The 15,169-nt window shown below is 31.5% G+C and overlaps 1 protein-coding gene across 2 annotated transcripts in view; it reads right to left on the bottom strand.

Annotated features, from left to right (window-relative positions):
• Positions 1–3,633: 3,633 nt before the first annotated feature.
• LOC143045380 (polycystin-1-like protein 3) overlaps positions 3,634–15,169 on the bottom strand; it is an 81,171-nt gene continuing 69,635 nt past the window's right edge. For both annotated transcript variants that reach the window (XM_076217837.1, XM_076217838.1), the window contains 6 exons: positions 12,643–12,781; positions 11,512–11,759; positions 8,443–8,617; positions 6,272–7,480; positions 5,213–5,310; positions 3,634–4,627 (listed from right to left, as the gene is read on the bottom strand). In XM_076217837.1, coding sequence (XP_076073952.1) covers positions 4,349–4,627; positions 5,213–5,310; positions 6,272–7,480; positions 8,443–8,617; positions 11,512–11,759; positions 12,643–12,781 — 2,148 coding nt within the window. In that variant the 3' untranslated portion in view covers positions 3,634–4,348. The remainder of the gene's footprint in view (positions 4,628–5,212; positions 5,311–6,271; positions 7,481–8,442; positions 8,618–11,511; positions 11,760–12,642; positions 12,782–15,169) is intronic.

Raw genomic sequence — 15,169 nt, 5'->3', positions numbered from 1 at the left:
CAACGTTTACCAAATTATGATACGGTAAAACTAGTCATTTTATTTTTTTATCCGGCGACAAACATCAGCAGACTACTCTTGAACATTCTGGGTGATTGGTTGTACCGAAACAGTGTACACAATCTATTAATTTTAAAAATATATAAAACGACAAATGAAATAAAAAAAAAACAAAAACTGATAATATTGTCCATTGCTAACCAACAATACGTTGTAGCTTATGGTTTGCATTAATGATATTTCTGTCGTCAACTTTTAGCGAATTATTTCGTTTGATGGTAAATAAACTTATTACAGATATCAGGATTAAAACTTTAAACGACAGCGCCTTTTTCACCCTGTTTTAGAATTTTTGCAAATTTGATTTCCGTTTCCGAAACAAAAATGGTTAACAAATGAGTAGAACTAAGAAGATTCTATCAATACAGATAGAAGGAACAAACTTTAAGCTTTAAAATATGCAGGTGGTCATACAGCCTTCAACAATGATTAAAGCATGTCGTAAGGTAAACTTATACGGTACTATAGTTCCGGTTTTTGCAATAAATTAATACGCGTATGTATTCATGGGTAATAAAGTTAAAACTGTTTAAATTTTACATTAAACTGAAATAAATGAGTAATTTACAGGTTGACAAGTCGACAGGTTGACAATTTTAAAAACGTTATGGTTGGAATAAGTGGTTGACAGGTTGACAAGTCGACAGGTTGACAATTTTAAAAATGTTATGGTTGAAATAAGTGGTTGACAGGTTGACAAGTCGACAGGTTGACAGATTGATAAGTTGATAATTTAATATAATAACAAGTAAGTTATGGTTGACAAGTCGACAGGTTGACAAGTTGACAAAATGACAGGTTGACAAGTTGACAAAATGACAGATTGACAACTTCAGAGCATTTATAAAGTGTAAAATAGTATTATTAGTGACTGGTAGACAGATCGACAAGTCGACAAGTTGACAATTTCATTTTGAGAAATGTAAAATGTACAAATGGTAAACAGATAGACAGCGAACAGATATAAAAGTTACAAGTCAATACTTGTAAAAAAGATTAAAAACTGAAGTTAATTTTATTTTACTTAATTGATGATGTACTTTTATTTACTTGTTTAATTGTAAAATTAAACCCTTCAACCTGTCTACCTGTCGACCTTAACATTTGTCAACCTGTCAACTTGTCGACCTTAACATTTGTCAACCTGTCAACCTGTCGACCTTAACACTGAACAAACTGTCAACCTGTCGACCGTAACACTTGCCAACCTGTCGACCTTAACACTTGTCAACCTGTCAACTTTTAAACTTGTCGACCTTTAAAGTGTCAACCTGTCGACCTGTCAATTTATGTTCATAACCGATTTACTTCTAAAGTTAAACCGATTTATTACTCTGTTCTTCCGAAGGAACTACAGTACCGTTTATCCTACTTGACCCGACTTTGAAAGGTTTCGGTATGACAAAATTATAAATAAATCACAAAAGAAACCCAAGCATTCTTATCTATACCAGACAAACCAACTTAAATTTTTTGTATAAACATGATCGGAACTGAAAACTTTCAATAATGTTTTGGTGTTAAATATTGGTTTAGGAAACACAGATTTGTTCTCGCAACAAATTCAATGAATCAAAGTTTTGATAAATCTTTGTAATTTGTGCAATTTGGCTATTTAAAATCATTATCATGACCACTGTGAATTTTGAATGAAAAGAAAGGATTAAAGAAGGTACTTTTGTGTTTTATTTATGACACCACTTATTTATTGTATTTTTTCCATGATAATTTCCGTAGTCGCACACAGTATAACAAATTCATTCTAAAATTTTTATGACCCTATATATATTTCCAAAAATATATCCAACATAACTCACTTTTGGGAATCAACTAAAACAATCTTAAAATTGAGAATGGAAATGAAGAATATTTCAAAGAGACAACAACCCGACCATAGAACAGACAACAGCAGAAGATCGCCAATAGGTCTTCAATTTACTTTTTCCTTGGTCAATGGTATAAGGGAGATAATTCGATTTGACTAAATAAAAAAATGCACTGAAAATTAGGACAATATAAGCCAATCATATTGCAAAAAAAATACTCTAAATCGGGATAAAATTATTTACTTTGCAGTAGAACGTAGGATGTAAAATACCATAAAAACATATATTTAATAACAAAAGGGAACATATAACTTTAGTATCCATAACTGGTAATTGGGTGTGATTAATTAAATGCATCGCTTTTCAAACGCCAGCGTCGTATGAACATAATGAAGCAAACCGTAGGTAGTTGTTAATGTAAACGTAGAAGAGGAGGCGATTTAACACCGCCATCTTAAAATAGAGATTGAAATTGTACGTTTTGAAGTAAATTTTGTATACATTATGTCTAAAAGTCGACTTATTTGACTGATACCTATATTTCTATCAATGAGAATTTCCTTGTTATAAATGAATCCATCATGTTAAATAAACTGGTTAATATATCTATAATACTAAAATGACGAGGTCCAATTTGTCAGCCGTCATCACGTAAAAACGACGAATCAAAGAATGCAACTTTATATATAACTAATATAGTACAAAGGTGTAGATTAAAAATTACACCACTTCAGGCCCTTTAGTTTTCCACGTAATTAATATTGCCAAAAATTAAGAAGTTCCGGGTCGAGTCCGATACCGATACCAATAGTATATTCACCTGTTACCTATTAGCTTATCTGTACGTTCTGCATCTGACAGGCGCACCACCAAACGTTGTATTCAGGATTAATATGCTATATACACGGGTCATAATCACCGGGTTGACAATACTAAATAGTCAAATTGTTACCTATTGTAGTATTTTAATCAATAAGACTCTCTACCTTATCTGTACGTTCCGCATCTGACAGGCGCACCACCAAACGGTGTATTCAGGATTAATTAATATGCTATATACACGGGTCATAATCACAGGGTTGACACTGCTAAATTGTCAAATTGTTACCTATTGTAGTATTTTAATCAGTAAGACTTTCTAAGATTACAATACGAATACTAAAAATCTGGACTAAAAATAAGGCGTATAGGTACAGTTTTCAATTTGTTAGCAGCCACGACGTAAAACAGCGAATCAAATAATTCAACTTTATTTATAACTAATATAGGACAATGCTGTTGATTAAAAAATACTCCATTCCAGGACCTTTTGTTTTCCAAATAATTAATATTACCAATAATTAATAAGTTCCAGTTCGACGGGTATAAACAGAAAGATTTGAAAGCAGAGAAAACTGTGTATAATCGGTATGACTTTATCAGATGACAATACTAATACTAAAATAAGGCTTGCGCATAGTTATATACTTTAACATGTTTAATTCAATCACGGACCCGCGATATCACCGGTGTGTTCTAGTAATATATATAATAAAAGCAAGTACAAGAACAAAGTATCTGACATAGTAACACATGTCGATTAATTTTTCTCCAAAAGAACAAAAATGTATACACGATTTTCATACTGATGCTTTTATCAAGAAAAAAGTTAACATCACATCATCAGTGGCAAATATATTTACGTCACAATGTCATATGACGAGTTTCCCCCCGAAATGACGCAGGGCAGTTCATTAACGAATTAAAATTCGGAATATCGTGTATTGTCATACATAAAAAAGAAGATCTGCAATTAGAGGTGAAAAGTTAGTACCCATAGAAATGTCTTAACTTGACTATAACATCAATGACGTAACAGAATATTTTTAACAAAAACACAAAGATCCTTAATTGTGTATGCGCATGTCCATAATCATCTAGGATTTTCATATTTTCTATAAATAAGCAGCAACTTTTATTAAGAAGTCCTGATTTATGAAAAGCCCATTTATTAAGTTAAAAGTTAAGAATTATATTTTAAAAAAACATTAAGCAAAATAAATAGTATAAAAAGTATATCCGTCAATAGAGTTTATAAACATGATCATTTACAGTTTGTCTTTGAAAGACTTCACTCCAAAAGTATATACATGTACTATTTTTTTTTAAATAGACTCAATCAAGTGCAATATTTTGAATCATGTTATTTCAAATGGTAGTACCTGTACTTGTTAAAAGAACAAATACTTCAGATTGCTTGCTATAAGCAGTTTTGTATAATTTTGGTTATCAGCAGAAATTAGGTGATTTGAACAGTTATTTTTGAAAACTGTTACGGTACTAACATCCACGTAAATCTGATAACTTGTTCGTATGCTGAATAAAGCACGTGTCTAAAAATGTTCAAAAATTCAGTAAAAACAAATAACGTATAAATCACACAACAATAAAAAGTTTAAAATAAAATGGTCAATCTGAATTGATTACAAATATGGCTTGTACACCCCATAGTATTCATTATGTTTCCGAGGGTCTGTCATATTCATCTCTTCAAGGCTAATGTTACTAGGTGTTATTCGGTCTATGTTCTTGTCATCATAGTCAGACATTCTGGAATAGTCAGTGGATGCTTTAGTGTTAGCATCATATGTATTCATCAGATGGTAATCAGTACGCCTCTTTGGCAGGTCATTTGGTTTGAATGTGACATGACGTATGGATTTGCCTTTATCTTTGCTTGGAGTAGTTTTTTGTTCCTCCTCCTTTGAAAAGAGAAATTAAATCATACAAAAAAATATATAATGCTCTTGATAGAATTGAAAAAATATCATGGAGTTTTATATGTCTTTTAATATTTTTGAAATTACATGTTTCTTTAGCAAATGTATTCTATTTAGATTCGTTTATTTTACGTTATTACGACTACAAAGAAAGCACCAACAGTATCATTCCCTGATAGGGTTCTATAACCAACGAGTAAGGATTATAAACCAAAAGCATTAAAAATAACCTTTGTTTTCTATTAGAAGATCATATGATGTACAGTAGTTGTCGTTTGTTGATTTGGTTCATTAGTGTTTCTTGTTTCTCGTTTTTTTTTATATAAATGAGACCGTTGGTTTTCCCATTTGAGTGGTTTTACACTAGTTATTTTTGGGCCCTATATAATTTGCTGTTCGGTGTGAGCCAAAGCTCAATGTTGAAGACCGTACTTTGACCTATAATGGTTTAAAATTGTGACATGGATGGAGATTTGTCTCATTGGCACGCATACCACATCTTCTTATATATATATATATATATATATATATATATATATGAGAGTAAATGAATAAACTTATATTTACATGAGTTTCTAGCATCAATTCCTTGAATGTTTCTCTTACGAGATGCATAACATTTGCTGTGTTTACCATTGGATTCTCTTTAGATTGCTTGTAGGTTTCTTTAAATAAAATGTGAATAATAAATTATTTACCAATGACTCAAAAGTGGTATGAGAAAAATATTAATGTGATTAACTGATAAAATGTATAAAGATTTCCTTTTTTTGAAAATATTTACAAACAAAAAATGAGCATCAAAGTTTGATTGAATGGTTAAAACTATTAAAACATCTTTGTGATAAAAACCTGCATGATTATTACCATGAATAAATTCAAACATTCAGAAGTTAACATCATGAATGTACTGCTCAACAAGCATATACGTTTTAAAATGTATCGATTTATCGATTGATTGGTGTGTAACGCCACTTTCACCACTATTTTTCTTTTTCGTGGAGATCCGTTTTTATTTGCTGAGGAACCTGGAGTTAAGGAAGAAAAATTACTGACCTTCGGTAAGAAAAAACTGAGAATCGTAGTCAATAAAGATTTGAGTAAAGCGCATCTGCCACGTCCGAACCACCTTAGTGTTGAAAAGTTACTGAACCAGTAGGTCGACTACTTATACTACTCGGTTAAGCCCCAGTCACACTGTTACGTTTCAAGAGATACGTTTTACTACGTTTTGAAAGCGTAGCGAAACTCGAAGCACAGTAGAAACGTAAAAAAAAACCCAGTATTGATCCTTTGTTCAAAACTGGAATTCAACAACAAACGTAGCAAAAATTTAAACGAAGTTGAAACCTAGTAAATACGTATCAAAGCTTAGCGGAACGTAACAAAACATGCTTACTACGTAGCGAAACGTTTCAATGCTTGGTCCAAACGTGGGTCTTCACGTACTAATACGCACAAACCTAGTAAAACCTATTTTTCAAAATATTTTTATTCAAAACGTAGTTGAAACGTAGCATTTTCAAACGTAGTAAATCGTGACAGTGTGACTAGGGCTTTAACAAGACCCCGTTTTTAATTTACGGACACTAATAAAAGCAAATGCAAAATGCATAATTTACTCACTAGGGACGTCCTTTTTCTTTCTTCCAATATGAATACCAAACATCTGTAATACATCATCAAATGTGCCTTTTATTATGTTAGATATTCCTATTGTTTGTGCAGTATAATCTGGATGGGCTCTTGCCTTTTCAATCGCTTGGTTGAGAATTGAAAGGAAAATTGTCATCATTGTGAACAGCATAAAGAAAACATATACAAAGAAGTACCATTCGGCGAAGTTCGGAGATGCTCTTATCAGCTTATCTAAACTGTTTCTTCCGATCAAAGTGTTTGTAAGACTTCCAAAAGAGACAAATAAATTGCGCCATTCGAAAACATTTGGTCCAAATAAAAGATATCCAAGTATTGTAAAACCAGTAAAGGCAAAAAAGAAAAGGACGAAAAATTTTAATATTTCATTTCCTCCAATCCTTAAAACGGTAGCAATTTCTGTCAGACGTTGGTTATATCCAAGAGCTCTCAGTAGCCGTATGGTGCATGCAAAACAGAGAACACCTAGAATACAGTTAAACATATATTCCCAGATAATTATATGTTGAAAGTTTACAAATTTGCTTTTGTCATTATAGTATATAGCAAGAGCACGTTTTGTATTGATATATTTTAAAATCCAAACAACTAGAGCAACATAAGTGAATACACAAAGAACGATATCAACTATGTTCCACAAGTTTTTGATTGCTTTCAATTTCTCTTTTTTGATTGTTTTAATAAGTTTGACGGTAATTATTATAATTATCAACACTAAGATAATGTAACAGAGAATTGAAAATAAGCCTGTTGAGTCTGTTAACACTGTTGGTCGAAAGCATTGAGTATCAAACCAGGTAAATGCTCCTCCAGTTTCTGGAAATTCAACCATGAATATTGAATATGCAAGCATGTTAACATTTGCATTATACAAAGTGAATTCAACAAGAACAGCTCTAGTAAGTCTGTCGATCCATTGGTTGATGACCGATTCTCCGATTATCTTTTCTGTTCTCGGTTTGTCGTTTTCAAGTTTGTTGATAAAACCTCCGCCGCCATAGACATTATATGTTCCGAACAAGTTTGTACCCCATAATTCTTTAGCTGATACGTAATGCCAAGCATCAGGACTCCATACTTTTGAACAATCATCACAAAATGTATCTTTATTTTCACTGTTTGAATCATACTTTCTTGCACAGAAGTGTCCGTGCAAAACCGATGGTCCAAAACAACGTTCTGTTTCAAAGAAAAAATGATAAAAGGAGTAGTTTAAATCATGATATATTTTGTATCCAAACTGAAACACAGAACGTCTTTAAGGTTAACATAAATCATTGGTGCTTTTAAGAAATTTTATAGTATTTTTCTGTGTCTCGTTGTACTTGTTATTTCAAACGGATTGAAATAAAAGTTGGATGTATGAGTACTGAGAAAGCGATTTTAATTCCTGTTTTAAATTATTTTACATAAGAAACCAGGACTACAATTAATAGACGCAAATTAGGTCTATATAAGACTCAGTTGTGATGCTTGATTTACAACAATTCTTCCAAATGTCAAATAAAATTTTATTTGTAGGAAAAAATTGAAACCGAACAGAAGATTTACAGATGTTCTTATTAATGCTATTTAATTTCTGGTCTGGGCGTTTGACACCACGGGCATATCATTCATCTCCATGTCGTCATTAGTTGCCATATTTGATATGATAGTGTTTTCTGTAATAAATAACATCTTATTTTTTTCTGTCTAATATCTTAGTGTTTTGTATTTTACTTAAATACTTAATATTATTGACATTTGTGATTGTTGTCAATTTATATCTTGGTATCTTTATAATTGTAAAGGACAAACACTAACCTACGACGTGAAAAAAAAACTGTGTATGTCTATCTCTTAAATTTCGTATTGTTATTGTTACAAGCAGTTACTTAAGTTAAGAAGAATACGGTACTAGGTTTCCCTGGGTGAAATCGAATGAAAAGACGGAAGATGTACTATATCAGTTATATTTTATAGATAGTTCACAAAGTTAAAACGACCGACTTACATTATAGAAAGAGAATATAATGACAAATATAAGAGACTGAAATGTACGTCAATGTATTACAAAGATGCATTTACAGAAATCAGTTCCAAATATGTCTTTTTGACTTTTACTTATCAGTTTTTATTATTCTGTAAAGGACATATTTTACCTTTCTTTACCCGAAGTTGCCTCATTCGTATTAACCCTACTCGTAAATTTGTTAAATCTCCAATGAAGAATTTATCAAGAACGCTGATGCTTCCACCGTTGTATGATGACGTAGGGAAATACACCGGTAATAATGTGTCATTTATCCATGTCATGAAAGACTCCTTCGAACTGACCTAAAATAGTAAATAAACGAAATGCGAAAATATTTCTAGATCTTTCATACCAGTAAATGTCATTTAGACAATGTTTATTCTTTAAATATTGATTGATTAATGCTGTTCGTTTTGTCCACGCATCATTGATCAATATTTTAAAATTTGATGCGACTGTACAAATGAGAGGTTTAGCGCTATAAAACCAGGTTCAATCCACCATTTTCTACATTTAAAAATGCCTATACCAAGTCAGGAATATGACAGTTGTTGTCCATTCGTTTGATGTGTTTTGTCATTTGATTTTACCGTTTGATCAAGGACTTTCCGTTTTGAATTTTCCTCGGAGTTCAGTATTTTTGTCATTTTATTTTTTTCTGCCATTTTCAATACTATTTTGCTAATTCATGACGCCGGAATGTCCGGAGAGCACAACTTACCTTTTAAAATAAGTCATTATTCTGTTATGTAGAAATCTTTTCAGCACGAACACCTTGCTTAATCGTCAGTCCCTAAATTTAACAAGCTTCCCTTTTTGTCTGTTTCTCATTTTTAATCAGTATTTTATCAGTTTTGATATTTTGTCAAATTGAAATCAATTCATTACATATATTATTTTTATCATCATTGTCTGTCAATGTCACTCTGCCGACGAGCCATATTTTAGTTTTATTTAATTCGATACTCTTAATATTTGGTTGTACCCTTATTTGTCTTCTCGATCGATTAAAGAGATTTTATCCTCGGAAAACTACCGTTCCCTTGGCGTAAACAATTAACATGGTATCTTCAACGTTTTTTCTCTGAAGTGATCGTATGGAGTGATAGGTTATTTTGGTTGAGTTCAATCACAGAATCTCTATGACATAATGTACTTTAAACTTATATATCATTTTTTCCCTTGATTGACCTTTGGGTTAACGTTTGGATGAAATGGTGATATCTGCACACTAAACTATTCTATCACTGTTCATGTTTTATGTTTTATTTTCTCAATGTTATTTTTGAACGTGAATTTATAGAAGCAAATATCAGTTTTATGGTTTTAAGTTTAGAGATGATAAAGCATATGGTGTCAGATATACTTAATATGAACTGAACTGGTTTGAAATAATTGGAAACCTATATTTATTCTGATATTTTTAGCCTACATAATGGAAATCCAAATTAGAAAGTACATTGATTGGCATAGACTAATAACTGTAAAAGATATTTCTTACTTGAGCAGATCTTGATAACAACAAATATCCTGTTTTTTAGGGCAGTAGAGAGAAATTTACATTACATCTTAATTGAAGTTAAATGGCTATCTGAATTCTTCCATTCTGTCTTAATCAATCTCACATAGAGATCTGTCATTTACATTAAGGTATTCCCGACTTTATATATGATCTTCCGGGACCACAATTGTCAAAGTATTCATTAGCTTTTCTAAGACAATTTTTTAATTCAGTCTTTATCAATTTCGCATTTGTCCTAAACATCAGGGTTTTCTGACTTGATATATATTACCTTCAGCGAAACATTTGATGGGTATTCAGTTTGTATTAGCAATAGTTATCAAAGGTACCAGGATTATAATTTAGTACGCCAGACGCGCGTTTCGTCTACATAAGACTCATCAGTGACGCTCATATCAAAATATTTATTAAGCCAAATAAGTACGAAGTTGAAGAGCATTGAGGGTCCGAAATTCCAAAAACTTGTGCCAAATACGGCTAAGATAATATATTCCTGGGATAAGAAAATCCTTAGTTTTTCAATAAATTCAAAGTTTTGAAAATTTATAAAAAAATGACCACATAATTGATAGCAACTCATTCTAAACTCCTAATTCAATATATTGAAACCCCTGAATTGTTTTACCATATAACGCTGTTGTGAACTTCATTTTCTTATATACAAATTCTTTCGAGTTGTTTCTCTTACTAAAGCATAAACATTGACATTGCTTTAAGAGGTACCAATATTTCATCCACAACTCTTATATAACGTCTTATTACAAACTCTTACTCAATTAATGATACTTTACCTTGACAAGTTTCATGACATATTAGTTATCAAAGGTACCAGGATTATAATTTAGTACGCCAGACTAACAGGTTTGGGGTCCTTTATTTGAAAGGGTGACATGATATACAGGAATATAATATTTTTTGCATGTGCGAAGGTTTAGAATATGAATTTAAACTGAGTACCCTTTTCTGATTTTGCATTGACCAGAAAAATTGTAATTCCCCTACAAAAACAGTTTTTTTTTTCTCAATTATTGCCATGATAACATGTATAAAGTTATTTCTAAAAGGAGTAGGTCCGGTAAGGCCTGATTTCGGCCTCAATTTTCAAGTTCATCTAACGCAAAATTTTAGACGCTTTTTAAACACTTAAGTGTCTATTTTAATTGATTCAATTAGTTTATGGGAAAGATTTTTACTGATAACGTCATTAAAAACGCTCCGATTGAAGCTTAAATATGAAAAATCTATCAAATATGCCAAAAATCGTCACTTTTCAGATGTTTTTTGTCAAAAATGAATGTGGCCGCATCCGTGTTCATCCTCAACCTTTATATATATTATGTATTATCATAAGATACAACTTACATTTCAATATTATGGATGAACACGAATGCGGCCACTTTCATTTCAGACGGAAACCGTCTAAAATTTAACTAAAATGATCAAATTGTGAAGATTTCAGAAACTTAGCACGACTTAATTATGCTAGTACTCGATATATGTGCATTGTATTGTCAAAAACAGCCCATATTTATGTAGCAGAAGCATTCTACTTTTCAATAAATATCTTATCGATTACATATTCACAATTTTCTAAAACTGCTATATTTTGGGGCCAAAAATGGGTCTTACTGAACCTACTCCTTTGTGTTAGACAATTATCCATAAATAACTTACCTTTGAAAAACCAAACTGATATTTGTTGGATTGAAAGAGCTGATTTTCAATATTTGCTTTAAGAAGATATGCTCTTTGATCCCTGCTCAAATAGCTGATAGTGTACATCAAACAAGCAAACACAACTTGTAGAACAAGATTAACGAAGGCACGTTTTGCCTTCTTTTCTTTTTGAAGTTGACGTCGTTTCTTTTTGAGAGCATTACTATCCATAGTCTTTCCCGCGGAAATAACTGCCATCTGCAGCTCTGAAATGTTTGACACATTATGATAACATATACTTATTGAATATGTTGATATTTTTTTAGAATCTATGTTTTGTTACTGTGAATATTCGGATTTGTTTTCTTTGATTCGATTTTATGACTTTTGAACAGCGATATACTACTGTTGTTACTTTAACTACGATACTTTGTTTTGTTTTGGCTCCTATCTGCGTATGTTCTTAGTACCGATTTGACGAATCATCCTTTTTCTAACTGATTGTTTTTATTTGATGTTATACTGTTTTATTACAGCATTGTTTCATGTAAAAGAACGATTATGCGCTCACAAACACGTGTACATTCTCAATGTGTCGGTCCCTAAAACTAAATCTTGTTGTCATTTAAAAAAAAGGAGCGGTATGATTGCCAATAATAGAAATACTTACCGTGGACAATAAGTATTTTGAACTACTAGGACCAATATTTATTATTTATTATTAGTCTTTTTCAATTAATTTGAAGTATTTTTTTTTCTTTTATTATCTGTTACACTTTTGAAAGATTTCAAATTGATATATTTTCTTATTTCAAGCCATAGCTACTTTACATATTGCAGAAAACACAAACAATTATTAATAAAAATACCAAAACCACGGTAAATAAAATATGTAAAATATAAAAGTCATAAAAAAGGGATTTATTGTACTCAAACTGACAAAAAAACAATCGATCGACAATACCATTAAACGGAACAATTGGAAAACAACTGCCATATTCCTGGCACGATACCGACATTTTCTGACAAAAGCAGTGGGTAAAAGGCAACCACAATGCCTCGATAAATAACAATTGATTCAACTGTTATTCCTATTTTATAATTGCAAGAAATTTAATATGAAAATGTAAATTGAGTAGCATACGATACCTTGAAGTTCTTTGAAATCAATATTCATTTGATTTGTAAATTTAGATGCATGTCTGACAGATTCTAGATCGACTTCTACTTCATCTCCTTCAACTGGTCTCTTTGTTATTATCACCACCAACATCGCAAACAATAGTACCTGAAATATTGAGTACATAGTATGAATTAATTTTTGAATAATACATAGTTTTTTTCAAATTTCTCGGTAATACAAAGTTTACAGATTTAGATTATGTATTTACTTAAAATATGAATTGCTCAATTAAATTGCGTAATTAAATTGCGTATTTAGGTTGGTGATTATTCGTCGAGAAAGCGGAATGGTCTGCAATTATTACTAGCTAATAATTTTTACGTATTGAAGAGATGCAGCATGTATCATTTGAGAATACAAGAGAAATTCAACATTGAGGAAAATCACCCAATCGTGGATTGTTGTTTACAAACACAGTACAGTTCCTATTAAGACATTATTTATTCACATTTTAAAACAAATTAGAACTAAGATTTACAATCGAACACCAAACAAAATTTCCATTTAAAAATAACCAGACACAATAAGACGGTTAGCACCGGCCGTATGCATCAGTCCACTTTCTTATCCAACGCCTGAACAAGGGCATGGCCGGTGATACATGTAACTGAACAATTGTCACACACGGTCTCGCTGCTTTTGGAGTTCATGCTTTTCCCCCAGTGTGTTATCTTGATTCTATTTTTTTTCAAATCAATTGACGAGATTTGAAGATTTAAGAACTACTTTTGCCTTTATAAAACACTGATCGTTTAGGGTCCTGTCGCTTGATTGTTAGTTTTACGTGCGGTGTTTTGTTATGTATTGTTTGTCATATAACGGTCTTTCTGTTTGGCCATGGTTATGTCTGATTTTATTGTTACATATATATCAATAGAAACACAACCATCTCTCTTTAAGTAAGGACACAAAGGCAAGCAGGGTACAAATTATTATCAAGAGATTGGTTTTTAGCTTAAAGTTTTAGTCCGCTGAAGATAAAATCTATAATTAAAAATTTATTGTTCCTTTAAATAATAAGAGTGTGCTCTGGGAAATATGATGCCAAATAATCTTTCAAAGTATATAATCCAAACGGTATCCAAGAAGTTGCTACTAATAGGTTTCATTATTAGTAGGGTGCCCAATTAACAAATTTACGTAATAACACATGGCTATATTTTATATCATTGGAAAGAAGAGAACAAACCTCAACGAAATACCGTAGTCGTCTTTGCCTGCCGTGGTCACGTTTTTTCTAAAAATTAGGGTCAAAGTTCAATGCAAAAATTCCAGAAAAATGTACAGTCACATTTAGATAGCTTGTTTCTCCTACATATATGCGTTTAGAGCAAAATAAAAACAATTGATTTATAGAAAAATATCTTCGGTATCTACATTTCGAAGTTATTTTATATTTTTATCGCCAAAAATGACTTTAGATTGACTTTTTTGCACATAAGGTGCAAATTTGAAATTTTCAAACAGCTGTTAAATAACAGTGACCTTGACCTATTTCAATTTTTAAATTTGAAATTTTGTGTTCAATTCATTACAAGTAAGATCTAAAGATTTTTTTAGATCTCAACTTTAATAATTTGTCGAAAGCAAAAAGTGTTTTTCACGTCTTTTAATGATAGTAAGGAGTTCGTCAATATCAGATTTCTGTTATTGGGTGTGAAAGAGTATATATAAATGATTTGTTTCGAAATTTGTGTAACAATAACGTCGAACAAGGTTGAATTTAAAGCTCTGTGTATAGCTTTGCTTTACAGGAGTAAAACATACTGCTAACGGAGAACAGGGGGTTTTAAGTTATGAAAACAAAACGTCTATTAGAAACAGATAAATCACCCCATCCTACACATACAGATGACTAAATAAGCAACAATTGGTTATTACGTTTACAAGTATTCCAAAATGTAATAAGGGAGAGAGTTATGTACAGCACCGATGATTTTACAAACAATTGCAAACAAAAAAGGCATGAGAATTAAAACCAAAGGGACATTAAAAACTTATAAAATGAAGATAAGCTGACAACAGCATGACAAAACACGAAAAAAAAAAAGATCAAAGGCAAATAGAAAATTATAATTGAAGCTAGTATTACCTACTACCGTCTATTGTTTCCTGAAGTTTAAGCTCACCAACCACGTCAAGGTCAGAGACCATATGGCAGCGTTTTTTGTTGTTGTTTTTAACATATCTTTCCCCATTTGATAGATTATTACTATATTTCCCACGATTTCAAAATTAAGTAGATTTATTTATTGTTTGGAAAATATTATGGACTGCTTCATTTTCATTCGATAGCTAACAATGATTCAAAAGGTACAAACAGAAAATGAAATCTTATATATCGTCATCTTCGTCGTCATCAATGTTTTTAACTGCAGAAGAGTATTTACATTTAGGCATGTTTTTTTTTCTATGGTCGGGTTGTTGTCTCTTTGGCACATTCCCCATTTCCATTCTCAATTTTATGTGTAATTTCCCAGACATGGGCATGAC

The sequence above is a fragment of the Mytilus galloprovincialis genome, chromosome 9 (genome assembly GCF_965363235.1).
Source record: "Mytilus galloprovincialis chromosome 9, xbMytGall1.hap1.1, whole genome shotgun sequence".
NCBI lineage: Eukaryota > Metazoa > Mollusca > Bivalvia > Mytilida > Mytilidae > Mytilus > Mytilus galloprovincialis.
This window is presented reverse-complemented; position numbering and strand designations above follow the sequence as displayed.